At 50.7% G+C, this 14,794-nt stretch overlaps 7 protein-coding genes across 7 annotated transcripts; 4 read left to right on the forward strand and 3 right to left on the reverse strand.

Moving 5' to 3' along the window:
* Window positions 1-1,189: 1,189 nt before the first annotated feature.
* ARB_04159 (uncharacterized protein) lies at window positions 1,190-2,367 on the forward strand (the record flags this gene model as incomplete). Its single annotated transcript, XM_003017234.1, has 2 exons — window positions 1,190-1,334; window positions 1,490-2,367. 2 exons carry the CDS (start codon window positions 1,190-1,192, stop codon window positions 2,365-2,367), a joined length of 1,023 nt encoding a protein of 340 aa, XP_003017280.1.
* A 131-nt stretch (window positions 2,368-2,498) lies between these two features.
* ARB_04160 (alpha/beta hydrolase, putative) lies at window positions 2,499-2,921 on the reverse strand (the record flags this gene model as incomplete). Its single annotated transcript, XM_003017235.1, has 1 exon — window positions 2,499-2,921. One exon carries the CDS (start codon window positions 2,919-2,921, stop codon window positions 2,499-2,501), a length of 423 nt encoding a protein of 140 aa, XP_003017281.1.
* Window positions 2,922-4,208: 1,287 nt separating this feature from the next.
* ARB_04161 (uncharacterized protein) lies at window positions 4,209-6,009 on the forward strand (the record flags this gene model as incomplete). The annotated part of the gene is made up of 4 exons (XM_003017236.1): window positions 4,209-4,274; window positions 4,333-4,767; window positions 4,833-5,842; window positions 5,940-6,009. 4 exons carry the CDS (start codon window positions 4,209-4,211, stop codon window positions 6,007-6,009), a joined length of 1,581 nt encoding a protein of 526 aa, XP_003017282.1.
* Window positions 6,010-6,230: 221 nt separating this feature from the next.
* On the reverse strand, window positions 6,231-8,523 carry ARB_04162 (uncharacterized protein; the record flags this gene model as incomplete). The annotated part of the gene is made up of 5 exons (XM_003017237.1): window positions 6,231-7,110; window positions 7,161-7,236; window positions 7,342-7,485; window positions 7,510-8,296; window positions 8,449-8,523. 5 exons carry the CDS (start codon window positions 8,521-8,523, stop codon window positions 6,231-6,233), a joined length of 1,962 nt encoding a protein of 653 aa, XP_003017283.1.
* Window positions 8,524-8,595: 72 nt separating this feature from the next.
* ARB_04163 (uncharacterized protein) lies at window positions 8,596-9,543 on the forward strand (the record flags this gene model as incomplete). Its single annotated transcript, XM_003017238.1, has 1 exon — window positions 8,596-9,543. One exon carries the CDS (start codon window positions 8,596-8,598, stop codon window positions 9,541-9,543), a length of 948 nt encoding a protein of 315 aa, XP_003017284.1.
* A 1,369-nt stretch (window positions 9,544-10,912) lies between these two features.
* On the reverse strand, window positions 10,913-12,351 carry ARB_04164 (pyruvate dehydrogenase E1 component alpha subunit, putative; the record flags this gene model as incomplete). Its single annotated transcript, XM_003017239.1, has 3 exons — window positions 10,913-11,418; window positions 11,460-11,947; window positions 12,017-12,351. 3 exons carry the CDS (start codon window positions 12,349-12,351, stop codon window positions 10,913-10,915), a joined length of 1,329 nt encoding a protein of 442 aa, XP_003017285.1.
* A 62-nt stretch (window positions 12,352-12,413) lies between these two features.
* ARB_04165 (uncharacterized protein) lies at window positions 12,414-14,632 on the forward strand (the record flags this gene model as incomplete). The annotated part of the gene is made up of 3 exons (XM_003017240.1): window positions 12,414-12,745; window positions 12,859-13,229; window positions 13,347-14,632. 3 exons carry the CDS (start codon window positions 12,414-12,416, stop codon window positions 14,630-14,632), a joined length of 1,989 nt encoding a protein of 662 aa, XP_003017286.1.
* Window positions 14,633-14,794: the final 162 nt, after the last annotated feature.

The following is a 14,794-nucleotide window of genomic DNA, read 5'->3' on the forward strand; positions in this document are numbered from 1 at the left end:
TCCATACGAGGTTTGGACTCGTTTTGTTATAAAGATAAAGATATATTATGTTCGGGTATAATAATTCAACTGTGAATAATTCATGGTCTACTTACAACAAATCCCTACCCTAGCCGTTTTATTCTTTAATGTTGGCGGTATCATAATCCGCCGATAATTCTTACTCCATCTGTGGTGGCTATCAGGCACTGGCTGGGTCAGTGTCCTTAAGAACAGCTTAGTTAATGTAACTAAGGTTTGTAGAAGTAAATAGCCGCGCGGCCCTCATTCGGAAGCCTCTTTCATGCCCACAGGGACACGTCTTAGTCAACCTTATTAGCCGCAATAGCCCACCCTCCCATATTAGCTTATTTGAAGTTGGCCATATTTCCACCTGGGTAACCTGGGGTGTAGTTTTTATTCTCCACTTAGCCTGACGAGAACCTTGGAAGATAGTTATGTTCCTTAAAATTCCATCGACAAGATGCTATTGAGAGCAGGCTATGGGGCAAGCCGCCTCGCATCCCTTATCAATTCAAAACCACAACCCACTCACCCCTGCCTACCATGCCCTGTTTTGCCTAACAAGATGTGTCGCCCGTTGACCAGCTCCGGCATTCGGGAGCAACAGTCAAGGCCACCCTCTAGTAACTCAATGGAGCATTTAGATCCATTCTCCGGTTCAACTCCCATCAACGCACTGGATTTTAAACTATGAAATCACTAACGAGTTCCCATTGAAGCGTCGTATCCATTCGTGTACACAACCGGGCGATGGTTGAATCAAGATGAGCTACAGCGCCAATCACGTTTATTAAAATTCAACTTCTCCCTTCTGTGCGACACTGTTGCGAAAATATACCATGGAGCATCTAAAGTTGATTCTTACGAGAAGAAAGAGGGGGGATATAATCGAGTCTTCATTTTTACCTTAGACAATGGCAAGAAAGCTGTTGCTAAGGTCCCAACGCCTGTTGCAGGGCCCCCAAGGCTTACAACAAACTCGGAGGTCGCAACCGTGGCATACTGTAAGTTGAGATGGCAAATTCTTAGCAATTACTTCTAACTGCCGTTGAAAGTACGATCAAAAACTCCTCTTCCTATACCAGAGATACTTCTTTGGAGTGATGACCCATCTAACCCAGTTGGGATTGAATATATCATTCAAGAGTACGCTGATGGTGTCAATCTGCATGAAAACTGGCCTGAAATGGATATAGTGCAGCACATGCAATGCACCAAGGAGCTCTCACTGCAGGTTAGAGAGATGGCATCTCTTGATTTCCCGGCATATGGAAGTTTATACTTCGCTGATGCACCTATTGAAGAAAAGCTAAAGATACCATTTGACAATGGTTTTTGTATAGGGCCGTATTGCAGCCCCCTCTTTTGGAATTGTGGTGCTGGAGAAAGCGATATTTATAAAGGATTGAATATTAACCGGGGTCCATGTATGGTTGACTTCTCTTTGATTCTGTTATTCCAGGAAGTTAACCAATTGATTTCATAGGGAGAGATCTCAAGGAGTATTCGGCCGGGCTAATAGATACTGCTCTGTCACGTCTACCCAAAGAACAACCAGCCGATGACCGACTTCCATTCCGTGGAACTATCCAGGAACATTCTGACCTGATAGATGCGTGTCGAAAGTCTATGAATATATTAATTGAGGATGGGCGAGTACAGACAGCAGCGGCGCCAGCCCTGATACATCCAGACTACCACAAGAGGAATATCTATGTTTCTCCTGACGATCCAACCAAAGTTACAGGATTGATTGACTGGCAACTGGCATCGATTGAACCGGCATTCATCTACGTTCACGGAACCCCTGATTTTGCCTCGCTCGCCGACCAGGACCCAGCCGAAGCAGACGAGTCCGAGAAAGCGAAATCGGAAGACGAGAGACGGCTCCAAAAGGATCTTTCTATATGCCACCAAACGTATGACGTTATTATGAAGGGCAAGGTACCCAAGATGCGAGCAGCAACACGGCTCGACCCAACCTTCTTCCGCCTATTTCACTATTGTTTTACCACCTGGAGAGACGGTGCCCCCGCCATTAGACAAGAGCTTCTGGACTTGCGGTCCTTATGGTCAGATTTGGGGCTGCCTGGAAGCTGTCCATATGACCCAGACGAGGAAGAGCTGCACAGACATGCAAGACAGTATGAGGACTTTGAAACAAGGCAGAAACTGAAAACGTGGCTTACGATGCAGCTGAACTCGGGATCTGATGGCTGGGTGCCGAATGAGATATGGGATGCTGCTCAAGAGGCGAATAGGGCAGCGTATGCAGAGTGGATGGAGTCTGCAGAGGAGTTGGGGGAGGCGGAAGGGATGACGCCCGAGAAAGCTGATAGGCTGTGGCCCTTTGACGCAAGATAACATATGTATGTATTCTATGGTTAATGTACAACAAATCTCCAATCTCAATATACATCAGTTAGGATGTAGACAATACAGTGTCTCGTAGGAAGTCGACGGCAGCTGAAAAGGGACCACCACGTTCGTTAGTATCAAGCTCTTGGGGGTACCATGGAAAATATCAAAAACCTACTCTGTCTAAATTCATGTGGCTTCTCAGTGATGACCCAATGCCCACAATCGAAGTCTACCATTTTCAAGTTCGGGAAGAACTTTTGCATAAGCTCCTTGGAGTGATCCGGCAGGTAATGGCTCCTTGTTGCCCTGACGATCAAGGCTGGCTTCTCGAACCGGTTTTTCCGAGGGTCAGTATACGGGAAATCCCCTAGAGCATCCAACGAGGACGAGAGTATATCCAGCGGTACGCGGAAGTGCAAATGGTCCTTGCCCGATTTCCTTGTTAGATTAGTGAGAAGGAAGAGACGGATGGCAGGGTCTGGTTCAAATTGTGAGAGGAGCGCATCGGCCTCGGACAAGGAGGAGACTGGAGTAGCCTGGGACTGGATATGTCTCATGCCCCTGATGTACCGTGGAAAGTCGTCGGTTAGGGGCAAACGAATGGGCCCGTTATCTATAGCAATGACACTCGATACTAAAGAAGGAGAGCGTAGAGCAAGCGTCAAGGCTGTTTTGGCCCCCCTAAGTAATTGTAAATTTAGTTAACTCTGCTTTTTAGAGAGAGTAATGCTGATTAGAGCATACATGGAGTGGCCGATGAGAATGGGATCTCGCAGGCTGTTCTGGTGAATGAAGTACTCCACGTCAAGGGCGAGCTCGGTGTAGTCATGCTTTGGATGATGGAGGGAGTCTCCATGGTTACGGAGATCCTTCTTATGGTCAGAGTAAAGGGCGCTCAACGGCTCGTTAAACAAAGGATGTCAAAGGTCGATGACATACCACAGCGTAGACTGACGTCCCCAGATCAGCGGCCAGCACCCTACAGGCTATCAGCAGTGGCACTCGGGGGAACAGGCTATGGTAAAGGGAAGAACCGACTTGCTCATGCTTCTGTTGTTTTTCCTGCTGCCAAAAAGGCCATGCATGAAGATGATGGGCGGCCGGCCGGCATGGTAAGTGCTGCCTCGCGGCTTGTGCAGCGTATAAGCTAAGGGCACTCTGGAAGCAGCAGAGGCAGTAGAGTGGTGTCGCACGAACAGGCGTCCTAGCTTATACATGGCGATTGATTCTCGGGCAGCAAACGGTCGATGAGTCAAAACACAGCACATATCGCAGAATACCTCAACAATATAACCAAGACCAAAACTCTTCTTTGCAACAGCACATAAAGCGCAGAGACAATGAAAAGAAAGGTAGGACCTGAGTCCAGGAGAGGTGCCAAAGAATATGCCTGTCAAAACCCCGAAGGATGTTGAGTGGCAAGGCTCTCCACGCTGTGCAATGTAGGAGCCTTTCCACGGCGAAGCGCCTTTTTGATCGCGCCAGCCCAAACAAGGTAAGTATGAAGAGAGAAAGAGAAGAGAAGAAAAAAATTTCGAAGAAGGCGGGCGCCCGGCGGCTGTTTATATAGAGCAGAGTGGCACGTGATAGATGACTAAGATTAAGCGAGGTTTGAGCTGAGGACGCTGATTGGCTAGAGAGCAGCAGAAGCAAAAGCTTATTAGTAATTGAGGAAAAATAGTTTTACCGAGACAGTACACGTGACCGTGACCGTGACCGGCCGGGGCTCCAACGCTGAAAAAAAAGATTATCTGGGTTGGAAGCAGAAAAGGACGACGCAGCAGGCGACGTTCGACGAGGATACCAGGAGCCGGACAGGAAGATACACGCAGACAGACGTCACGATGAGGAACAAGGCGACCAGCTACCTCCGGAAACCGGTTTGTTTTTTCCCTTCTGAGCCCTCTCTGGTGTGCAATGGCTAGATTGCTAACCCTCGTTTTTTTCTTTCTTCATGGGCAACGATAGAAAATCCGCCAGTCCTGGAGCAAGTACAACCTGTTCAACATCACGCAAGTCCGCCTCCCGTTCACAAAGTCAAGGACCTTCTTCCAGCAGAAATGGTCGGCCAAGTCGCTTGCCCGCGGATACCATGGTGAGCAGGTCCGGGAGAGTCAATGGGAGCGCATGTTCTCTCGCCGGCTCCGAGCAGTTGTGCCCATGGACCCCTTTGATCTTGCCCGCAACGACGGTTCAAAAAACGCAGCTGGCCGTGGCTCAGGGATGGACCAGGGGGGTAGAGAAGACGGTCGTCAAGTCCCGGACACGCCATACATGCTGATGACATTTGCACCGCTGGAAAGAAGATTGGACGTTGCTATATTCCGTGCTATGTTTGCAAGCAGTACCAGACAGGCAAGGCAGTTTGTCATCCACGGAGGCGTAACGGTCAATGGCAAGAAGGTTGGTCTCCTGGCTCCTTTTACAAGCAATAATGTGCATTTCAAGCAGCTAAAATGTGACGGTAGATGCAATATCCTGGGTATCTATTGAACCCCGGAGACATGTTCCAGGTTGACCCTGAGCGAGTGATGTATGCTACTGGAGCACCCAAGGACAAGAGTCTACGCCGTGCCGGCCGTCTCAGACGACGGATGGGCGCAAAGTCGAAGGAGGAGAAAGAAGGGGAAGGCGAGGAAACCAAGACAGAGGAGACCAAGGCCGAGGACAAGGAACAAAAGAAGGAGGAGGGCAAAGAGGATGAAGACCCACGGCAGATGTTGAAGGAGTTGCTTTCTGGAGCCAAGGGGATCATGACATCGTCGGGGGACCTGCTCCCGGCCAAAAGAAGGCAGGCCATCCGTGCTTTCCAGCGGTCCGTCAAGCAGGTGCTCTCGCGGTCATCTACCACCACGACCATGACAGACAACCTGGAGGCCCAGTTCCTCGCTCTGAAGAACATGATAGACGAGGATACCAAGCGGGCAGCCGAAGCTGCAAAAAGGGCCGCTGCTAGGAAAGCAGAACAGGCCGCTCCCAACACTGAATCACCATCCTCTGCCACCGAGCCATCATCTTCCGCATCACCCACTGCGCCCTCTCCTTCATCTACTACTCCTAATGCTGATACCACTTCTACTACGACGACGACGACCACCACCACCACCACCACCACTAACAACAACAACGACAACATCAACAACCAAACCAGCCGAGATAGCAAGGCCTCCAGCGAAATCGATGATCTCGCAGCGTCCCTGTCCGACGTCGAGCTGGCCGACTACTCTCCCGCTGACCTGAAAGCCCTCAAGCTCGCTCTGGAAGAGATCCACGAAAACCCCATCGACAGCACGAAGCCGTATGCTACCCCCTGGCGGCCTCGCGACTACATGAGCCCCTTCGCCTTTGTGCCACGCTACCTGGAGGTCAACCACAACATCTGCGCGGCCGTCTACCTGCGCCATCCCGTGGCTCGCCCTGGCCGGGCAGAGGTGCCAACCCCCTTCAATGAAACCATCGGAGGCGCTGCCTTTGCGTGGTACCTTCGCCGGCGCTGAGGTCTGCCGCCTGCCTGTAATAATACTACTACCTATATAGACCTATCATTCTAGACAGAACGAGGACATGTACCATAGCATCCTTCCTCCCCTGCCTCTCTCTCTCTCTCTCTATCTTCTCTCTCTCTTCGCTCTCCCAGCTGTCTAGCCAGCCCATTCTGTAGCCTCCTTTCTGCCAGCCTGTCTGTTTCCCCCTAAAGGCTCTCAGGCTCTGGCATCTCGTCCGTCTGCTGTGTCGCGGTGGCTCAGCACGTAGCAGTGACCTTCCCGCTTACTGTCGCCCGTCCGTCTCTTGGGCTGAGCATGACTTTTTTTTGGCGGCGCCAGAGCGAAACTTCTTCGACCACAACAACATCAACAACGCCAACCTCAAAACCTCAACCTCAACCTCCAACCGCCAACGTCAACTTCGCCCACCGGCCACTCGAGCAGACGACCGGAGCCAGAGCCAGCGCCAGGCAGACAGCCAGCCAGCCAGCCAGCCCGAGCCGACCACAAGCTCAACGGTTCTCGCCGTGCGTACAGTACCAGGGGCCCTTCGTTCGCAAAAGCAAATAAGCCCACCGTCGCGCAAAAAAGCAAAGAAGAAGGGAAAAAGAGAAGAAGGACGAAAAAGCCCAGAGAGACGCTTCTATTTTGTCTTTTTCCCTCGACTGGCATCCATCGCTCGATCACCGTCGCCTCTCGAGCCCTGCTCCCGCTCCTCTCGCCCTCGCTGTCCCTCTGCTGTGCCCTTGGACGACCTTCGCCTGCCGTGCCTGAGACGCAAGAAGCCCCAAAAAGACACGCAAGACGAACCGCCAGCCAGACAACAGGGAGGAAAAAGCAAAGAAGAAAAACAGAAGGGGAACCCAGAGTCGAAGCAGCGGAAGAGACGACGAAGCAGAGCCAGACTCCATATTTTTTTAATAATAACCTTACCTTGACACTTTTTTGCCGCCAACAGGAAAAAAAAAAAAAAAAATAACGAAGAACATCGCGAAGTTTCAACTCCTCCAGGCCAAAAGAAACACCGACGAGCAGCCGTCCAGGACACGCAGACAAGTTCAAGCAGCTCGAGAGCCCGCCCAAAGTGTCCTCTTCCCGCCCTCTCCCTTTTCTTTTCTCTTTCTTCCCTCTCCCTGCCGGGGGTTCCTCGTTCTTTTTTTGCCCCGTTTCTCTGTTCTTGTTGTGCTTGTTGTTTTTTCCCGTCCCTTTTTTTGCCTTCGCCGCTGGCGTCTCGTCGCTCTCGCTCGTCCCGTCCACGACTCTATACATGTTCAATTGGGCTGTCGACCCTACCGCCCCGCCAGGTCCTACCCTCTCATCCCGTCAGCAGCATCACCAGCAGCAGCAGCACCAGCAACAGCAGCAGCAGCAGGGCCACAATCAATGGCTGAACGCGGCGCCAGGGAGGCCGCTGAGCAGCGCGCTTCCTCTCCCGCCCATCTCGACCCTCCGCCAGCCTGCTGCTGTCAACTATCCCATCCCGACGCCGCACCATGAGCCGGTACCGACACCTCAGCCGCAGCCGCAGCAACAGCATCATCATCCGAGTCAGCACCATCAGCACCATCAGCAACAGCAGCAGCAACAGCCGCATCCACATAGTGGTGGAGACGTGACGACGTCCGAGAGCCCCAGCCTGAGGGAGAACCCGTTTACGGACCAAGACGCGGACGGGAAGGTTGTGTTGCATGGGCAGGAGGTTCATTTATCGGGCGTACGGGGACCGCATGACGGGCATGGGCAACATCAGGCTGCTGCTCGACGGCGGCAGCAGCAACAACAGCAGCATCATATCCCGCAGCAGAAACAACCTCATCAAACTCTTCCACAGACTCAGCAGCAGCAGCAGCAACAGCACCATCAACAACAGCAACAGCAGCAGCAGCAACAACAGGCTCTATCTCGTCAACACTCACATCAGTTGACTCACTCTCTCTCCCAGCAACAACATCCACAGCCACAGTCTCAGCAACATCCTCACCAATTACCGCAACAACATCTCCAACACCAACAACATATTCAAAATCACCATCAGCGGCAGAGACACCAACAACAACAAGTTCAACAGCAGCAGCAGGCTCAGGCTCAGCAGCAGCAGCAGCAGCAACAACAGCAACAGCAACAGCAACACCAAACGCCGCAAACCCAACCCACCCCCCAGCAAAAACATCACCAAGACCAGCAGCAAGCTCAGCAGCAACACAGCTTACAGCAACATGTACATGCGCAGGCGCAGCACCAGAGCCAAAAACGAAAACATCAGCAGCAACAAAGACATACCCAAACGCCCGCCCCCCAACCTCAGCAACAACAAGCAGCGGCCGCGGCAGCAGCAGCTCAGCAGCAACAGCAACAGCAACAGCAGCAGCAGCAACAACAACAACAACAACAAGCACAACCTCAACCGTCACAACAGTCTTCAGCCTCCCAGCCGGCTTGGGAGCGCTCTGTACCCGTTTCAGTACCCGCAACCGTTTCACAAGAAGAAAATGATGCCGAAATAGCAGTTCTTGAAGGCAACGCACCGCGGAAACATGGTAAACGCCTTACAACTCGCGAAGAAACCGCTTTATTCGAAATATGTAATCGTCACGCAGACACCTTTGGCGAGCGTAACAAGCTCTGTGAATGGTGGATGGCTATAACTCTGGAATTCAACCGGATAGAGGGTCATCCATATTCATGGCACAGCGTCCGTCGGAAAGTCGAATTCGTCACACAGCAACGCATCAAGTTTTTGAACGGCATGGGTGGGAAACGCGGGGACGACCAGGCAGACGCCGCTTGGAGTGCCGCCGTAGATGCATGGGTCCCGGTCTGGAGACGGTTTCAACAGCAAGAGACAGAAAGAATAAGCGCAAAGCAGGGCAAGAGAGGTCGAAAAAGGAAGTCTATGGCAGTTGATCCTGCAAACCTCGATACCCCGAATCACCAACCCCCTACTCCTCAACCACCTCCAGCTACACAACAACAGTCACAACAGCAGTCACAACAGCATACCCCCCAGCAGCAGCAAGCTGAGATACAATTGCCCATGGGATTTGGAACCATGTTCAATGGCACTCCTACCAACAATGGTGCAGAACACCCTCATGCCCACCCTGTTAATGCTGGCACCCCGGATCTCCTCGCGCCCACGGCTAGCAATCCTTCCTCGTCCTCTCCACAGGCAGATCCCAATAATGTCTCCGCAGCCACCCTGAAAGCCATCTCACGTCTCAACAATACTCCCAAGACAGCCATATCTCGAAATCCAAACCTCTCTCCTTCCACCGCCATGCTAATGTCTGCTGCTGAGAACTCTTCTACCCGCCGGCCTTTCAATTCCCCTTCTGTCCCCGTCTCTGTCTCTATAACTGATACCCACCAACAACACCACCCTCATCAAAGCGGCCCTGGTGCTCGTGGCTCCAATCCAGCTAATCCAGGCGTACCTGTCACCGGCGTTAGCGGAGCCCCTACTGCTAACGGCAACCTAACAGATGTTTATATGGCTGATGTCTCTGCCGCTGCATCTGCCGTGGCCCAGTCCATATCGGTCTCAACCATAGACCAGATCCGCACTGAGCTACGGGCGGAATTTCGTGAGCAGTTGGAGAAGGAACGCTCGCAACTCGAAGAAAAAATTACTTCAGTGCAGCGAACGCAAGAAATGATTCTCAGCCTGTTGAATGACCAGCGTTTCATGAAATGATTTGACTGAGTTCCCCTCTATGCCGATTTTTATTTCGTTCTTATTTTATTTTTTATTTTTTATTTTTATTTTTATTTTTTTTATTTTGGTCACCTGGTGATATTGGTATTTGCCCATCACCTTGTCCTTTGCATATGGAATGTGGCTCTTTCTACGCTTATACCTCGATAAAAAAACTGGGTTTTACTTACCGCTTGGACTGGGCGTTTCCTTTTGCTTTGTTGCTCTACTCTCTTCCACCCCTATCTCTCTCATCCTACACTTTCCTTCCTCCTATTTGCATCTATATGCCATATACTCATCGGGATCTCTTTTTTCTATCTCTGCTGTTATACATTAAAGGGGCTATTTATCCTATCATCGTATTTCACTTTTTCTCTTTCAAGGGTCTGGTTTACATTTCTTTGGAAGGACTTTGGTTTGCCTTAAGGATTTCATCTTTTTTTCCCCTTCTTTTTCTCTTCTCTCCTCCTCGCCCTTCCTCGCCCCTTTTGACATCTTACGATCAAATTGCTTTGTCTCGTTCTTCTAGCGACCGTTTCCTCTCTGCTTCCATACTTGTTTTTTTCATTCTAACGCCATGAAAAATCATGATGGACAACTGTACCTATAAAACTACACACCACTGCTTTCCACGATTGCGATCGTGTGCCAAAATGGGGGACGATATTAGACCTTGTTTTCTTGCTAGCTTCCTGCTTCCTTCTTCCTGCTTCCTTTCCCCCTTGCTTACCTTATTTTCCCTTCTATATCATGTTTTCCTTTTGTATATTGGAACTGGAATTGGAACGGGCTCAGATGGAGAAGATTGGACCAGAGAAATTTAGTATCACGGCCCAATTCTACCATCGTTTCTTCTCTTTATTCTTAATCCTCTTGTTGTTTGTCGGAACATTAGTTAATTGTTAGCGAGCGGTTTGGCTGGTGGCTTGGTTGGTCTGGATGGGACAAGGTTAGGATTAGGACTCAAATAGATATGAAGAGCGATCAAGGATCTAATTCAGCATTTGTTCCTGCTCTAATCCCCATTTGAGTAGCTATGTGGTAATCAAGAATCAAAAAAGTACACGGTAGATGAGATGGTAGGTGTATATATCATGGTGGTGGAGGAAGATGTAAAAATGGGGGCATAGAGAAGTGGGAAAGGGGTGGTTGGATGGTGAGGAAGGAAACGGGGAAAGGTTCATAGGGCGCTATTTTGAATCTAAATTACACACGTAAAAAGAAAAGAACCAGTGGTACAGCACAAAGGGAAGGCCGGATGAGCCACGACAACCCAAGGTGTAAAGAGAAAAGGTCGGGGAAGGGAATTGAGGAGTAGGAAAGAAGGCGGAAGAAGTCTCTGTGTGAAGGTGCGAATGTACGTAATTTAGTAGTAGAAGGTCTCGTCAGCGGTGCGGCCACGCATCCATTTGGGCTCACTGCCACGGACGTAGATGTCTTCGAACAAGATACGCGGAGTAGCATCTGGAACAGGCATCTTCTCGGCAATAGCAACTTCTTCATCAACCATCGATCTGGCATCCTTGTCAATGGCCTTGAGCTCCTCTTCGGAGGTGATGTTCCAGTCAAGAAGCTTCTGCTTGAGTCCTGCAATAGGGTCATTGGTGCTGCGCATGCGCTGGATTTCCTCACGGGTACGGTAGGTGGTGCCGGGATCAGACATGGAGTGACCACCGTATCTGTAGGTGACGTATTCGAAGACAAGAGGACCCTGACCGCTGACAGTGTACTCGCGGCCATACTGGACGGCAGCCTTGATGGCAAGAACGTCCATTCCGTTGATCTTGATGCCGGGAATATACTGTCCTCGTTTGTAGTAGTCGGTTAGAGCGGAAGAGCGGTTGGCAGCGGTTCCCATTCCGTATTTGTTGTCTATAAGTCAAAAGTGTTAATACGGCCACAGCACAACATACCAAGGAATGGATAAAACACGATCTGAAACGTACTTTCGCAGCCAAATATGACGGGGAGGTTCCATAGCTTAGCCATGTTGAAAGCTTCGAAAACTTGGCCCTGGTTGGAGGCTCCATCACCGTACAGACAGATGGTGGTATTTGCCTCACCGTTGTACTGCTGAGCAAAGGCAAGGCCAGCGCCAACGGGTACCTGAGCACCGACAATTCCGTTACCACCAAAGAAGTTCTTAGCAAACATATGCATAGATCCTCCCTTTCCGTAGGCAATTCCCTCACGGCGACCAAGCAGCTCACCGATAATCGAGCGAACGGTGCCACCGCGCATCATGGCAAATCCGTGGCATCGGTAGGCAGTAATGAGCTTATCATCTGGGGTAATGGCGTGCTCAATACCGGTAGCGACGGCTTCCTGGCCAGTTGACAAGTGGCAGAATCCCCGAATCTTCTTCTCCTTGTAAAGTCGATCCGCGGCCATCTCCATACGTCTGGGGAAAGAAGTTAAAAGTTAGACATGCCCCATACTTAGCGCACAAAGAGAGCTGATGCATCTTTACCTTATCGATACCATGTCGTAGTACATCTGCTTGAGCTCCTTCTTGGTTGTCTTCAAGGTGTATGGAGGAGGGTCGAGCTCGTAAGTCTCGAAGCTCTCGTCGGAGAGCTTGACTGAGAAGGGCTTGTCATCTTCCTGTAATCCCGCAAATGAATAATTAGCACTCTTTCTACCAGCATGTATCCGCTCAATTGGCAGCCCTGGGATGCGTACAACTGGAATATCCTCCGCGTGGGCGGAGGCAGCGTCGGTGGTCACAGAGCGGCGAAACAGCTGTGTCGAGGGCTGTCTGCCAACTTGGGCGACGCCACGGGCCCGGATAAGTCTCGAGAACATCTCAATTGACGATTGAATACTGCTGTGTGGACGAGCAGCAGGCGGCAACGGGAAGATTGGAGATGGTCAATAGAAGGCAGCGCAGAGGACTTGTTGAGGTCGTTCAGTTTGTTTCGGCCGCAGAAAGTTGTTGGGCCTTTTTCCTGCTTATGTCATCAGTCTGGCCAAACAGTGCAAACTTTCCCAGACGGAGCTTAGGAGGGCGACCAGCGAAAAGCATCAAAAAGAGGGACGAGGGGGGCAAGCCAGCCAGCCAGCAGCAGCAGACAGACAGACAGACAGACAGACAGGACGAAGCAGCATCCCAACGGCTTGACACCAGAGACACACGAGCGATGTCGTTGACGATTCCCAAGGCGCCCAATGCTGGCCTGTTCAAGCAGGGCTATCAGAGGTACTTTCGCTTCAGTCCTTTGAATTCTCATTTATTTTATTTTATTTTTGTTTGCGAGCTTTGGCTGGATATGTGCGTCAGGTAGCATGCCCACTAACTGTTTATATATATAGCCACGACTCCGAAGATGGCGCGGTTATTCGAAATATCGAGGCATGCAGAGCCATTGCCCAGACTGTCCAGACCTCTCTTGGGCCTCATGGCCGGAATAAGATAGTTATCAACCACTTGCAGAAGATGATTCTTACATCTGATGCTGCCACGATCCTGCGAGAGCTGGATGTCGTCCACCCTGCTGCTAAACTCCTGGTTATGGCCAGTCAGCAGCAAGAGGCGGAGATGGGAGATGCTACAAATATGGTTATTATCCTCGCTGGCGAGCTTCTACGAAAGGCGGAGGATCTCCTACGGATGGGGTTGAAGACGAGTGATATCGTTCAGGGGTACGAGATTGCACAGGGTTTTGCTCTCAGTACTTTAGAAGGTAAGTTCTGCGGGTTCCTCCTCAGGGCATGGACATCCGTTGTTTGCTGTGCTCTATGATCCTCCCCACCTTGGACGTGCCGGCTGCCTGTTTGCTAACGCTACAATCGCTACATAGAACTCGAAGTGGATAGACTAAAGGAAATGCGCTCTGCCCCTGAGCTCGGGAAGGCCCTAAAGACGGTTATTGGAAGCAAGCAGTCTGGGTCTGAGGAAATTCTTGCCCCGCTGGTGGCCGAGGCTGTTTTGGGTGTTCTCCCAAAGAATCCCGCTAACTTCAATGTCGACAACGTCCGTGTGGTCAAAATTATGGGAGGAAGTTTGGAACAATCGCGTGTTGTTAAGGGTATGGTCTTCGCCCGCGAACCAGAAGGCTCCATTAAGAAGGCCAAGAAGGCGAAAGTTGGGGTCTTCAGTTGTCCAATCGATATATCCCAAACAGAAACCAAGGGAACAGTGCTTCTACACAATGCAAAGGAAATGCTTGACTTCACAAAAGGAGAAGAGAGTCGCCTCGAAGCTGCTATTAAGGAACTTTACGATTCAGGCCTCCGCGTTGTCGTTGCTGGCTCCACTGTTGGGGAACTGGCCCTGCACTACTTAAACCGATTCAACATTCTTGTGATAAAGGTTATGTCCAAGTTTGAACTACGCAGATTATGCCGTGTCATCGGAGCCACCCCCCTGGCCCGCCTTGGTGCCCCTATGCCAGATGAGATGGGAAATGTTGATGTTGTTGAGACTATGGAGATTGGGGGTGATCGTGTAACGATTTTCAGACAAGAAGATACCGGATCTGTTAGTCGCACCTCTACTATCATCCTTCGAGGAGCAACACAAAACTACCTGGAAGATGTTGAGCGCGCCATTGATGACGGTGTGAATGCTGTGAAGGCTGTGGCTAAGGATCCGCGGTTGGTACCTGGAGCCGGAGCCACAGAGATGCAGCTGATTGAACGTCTCACTCAGTTTGCCGATAGAACCCCTGGACTTGCCCAGCATGCTATTAGAAAGTATGCTGAAGCCTTTGAGGTCATCCCACGAACTCTCGCCGAATCAGCTGGCCTCAATGCCACTGAAGTTCTCTCTAGGTTGTATACCGCTCACCAAGAGACAGCTAAGGAATCGGATGAGGAGGAGGAGGATGACGAGGAAGGGGATGAGAGCTCTGAAGAAGAGGATCCCAACTGGACCACTGGAGTTGACGTTCTTGCCTCATCCCCATCTGGAACCATTGATGCCGTGGAGGAGGAGATTCTTGACCTTCTTGTTTCCAAGTCGTGGGCCATCCGGCTGGGTTCTGAGTCTGCACGAACAATTCTCAGCGTGGACCAGATTATTGTCGCCAGACAGGCTGGTGGTCCCAAGCCACCAGGCCAAAACCCTAACTGGGATGAAGATTAAACTACTGACATACGAGACATATGGTGCAGTAACGCTGGTTGAAAATAGAGTGAGCATCTTCGCCCGGGACGGGGAATGCTTGCGTTCAATAGATATTTTAATTAATCATAAGGCCCTCTTCCCTTGCCTTAGTTAATTGGCCATTCACGAATAAAAAGTCTA

Source organism: Trichophyton benhamiae (assembly GCF_000151125.1).
Source record: "Trichophyton benhamiae CBS 112371 chromosome Unknown contig01293.0, whole genome shotgun sequence".
NCBI classification, from domain to species: domain Eukaryota; kingdom Fungi; phylum Ascomycota; class Eurotiomycetes; order Onygenales; family Arthrodermataceae; genus Trichophyton; species Trichophyton benhamiae.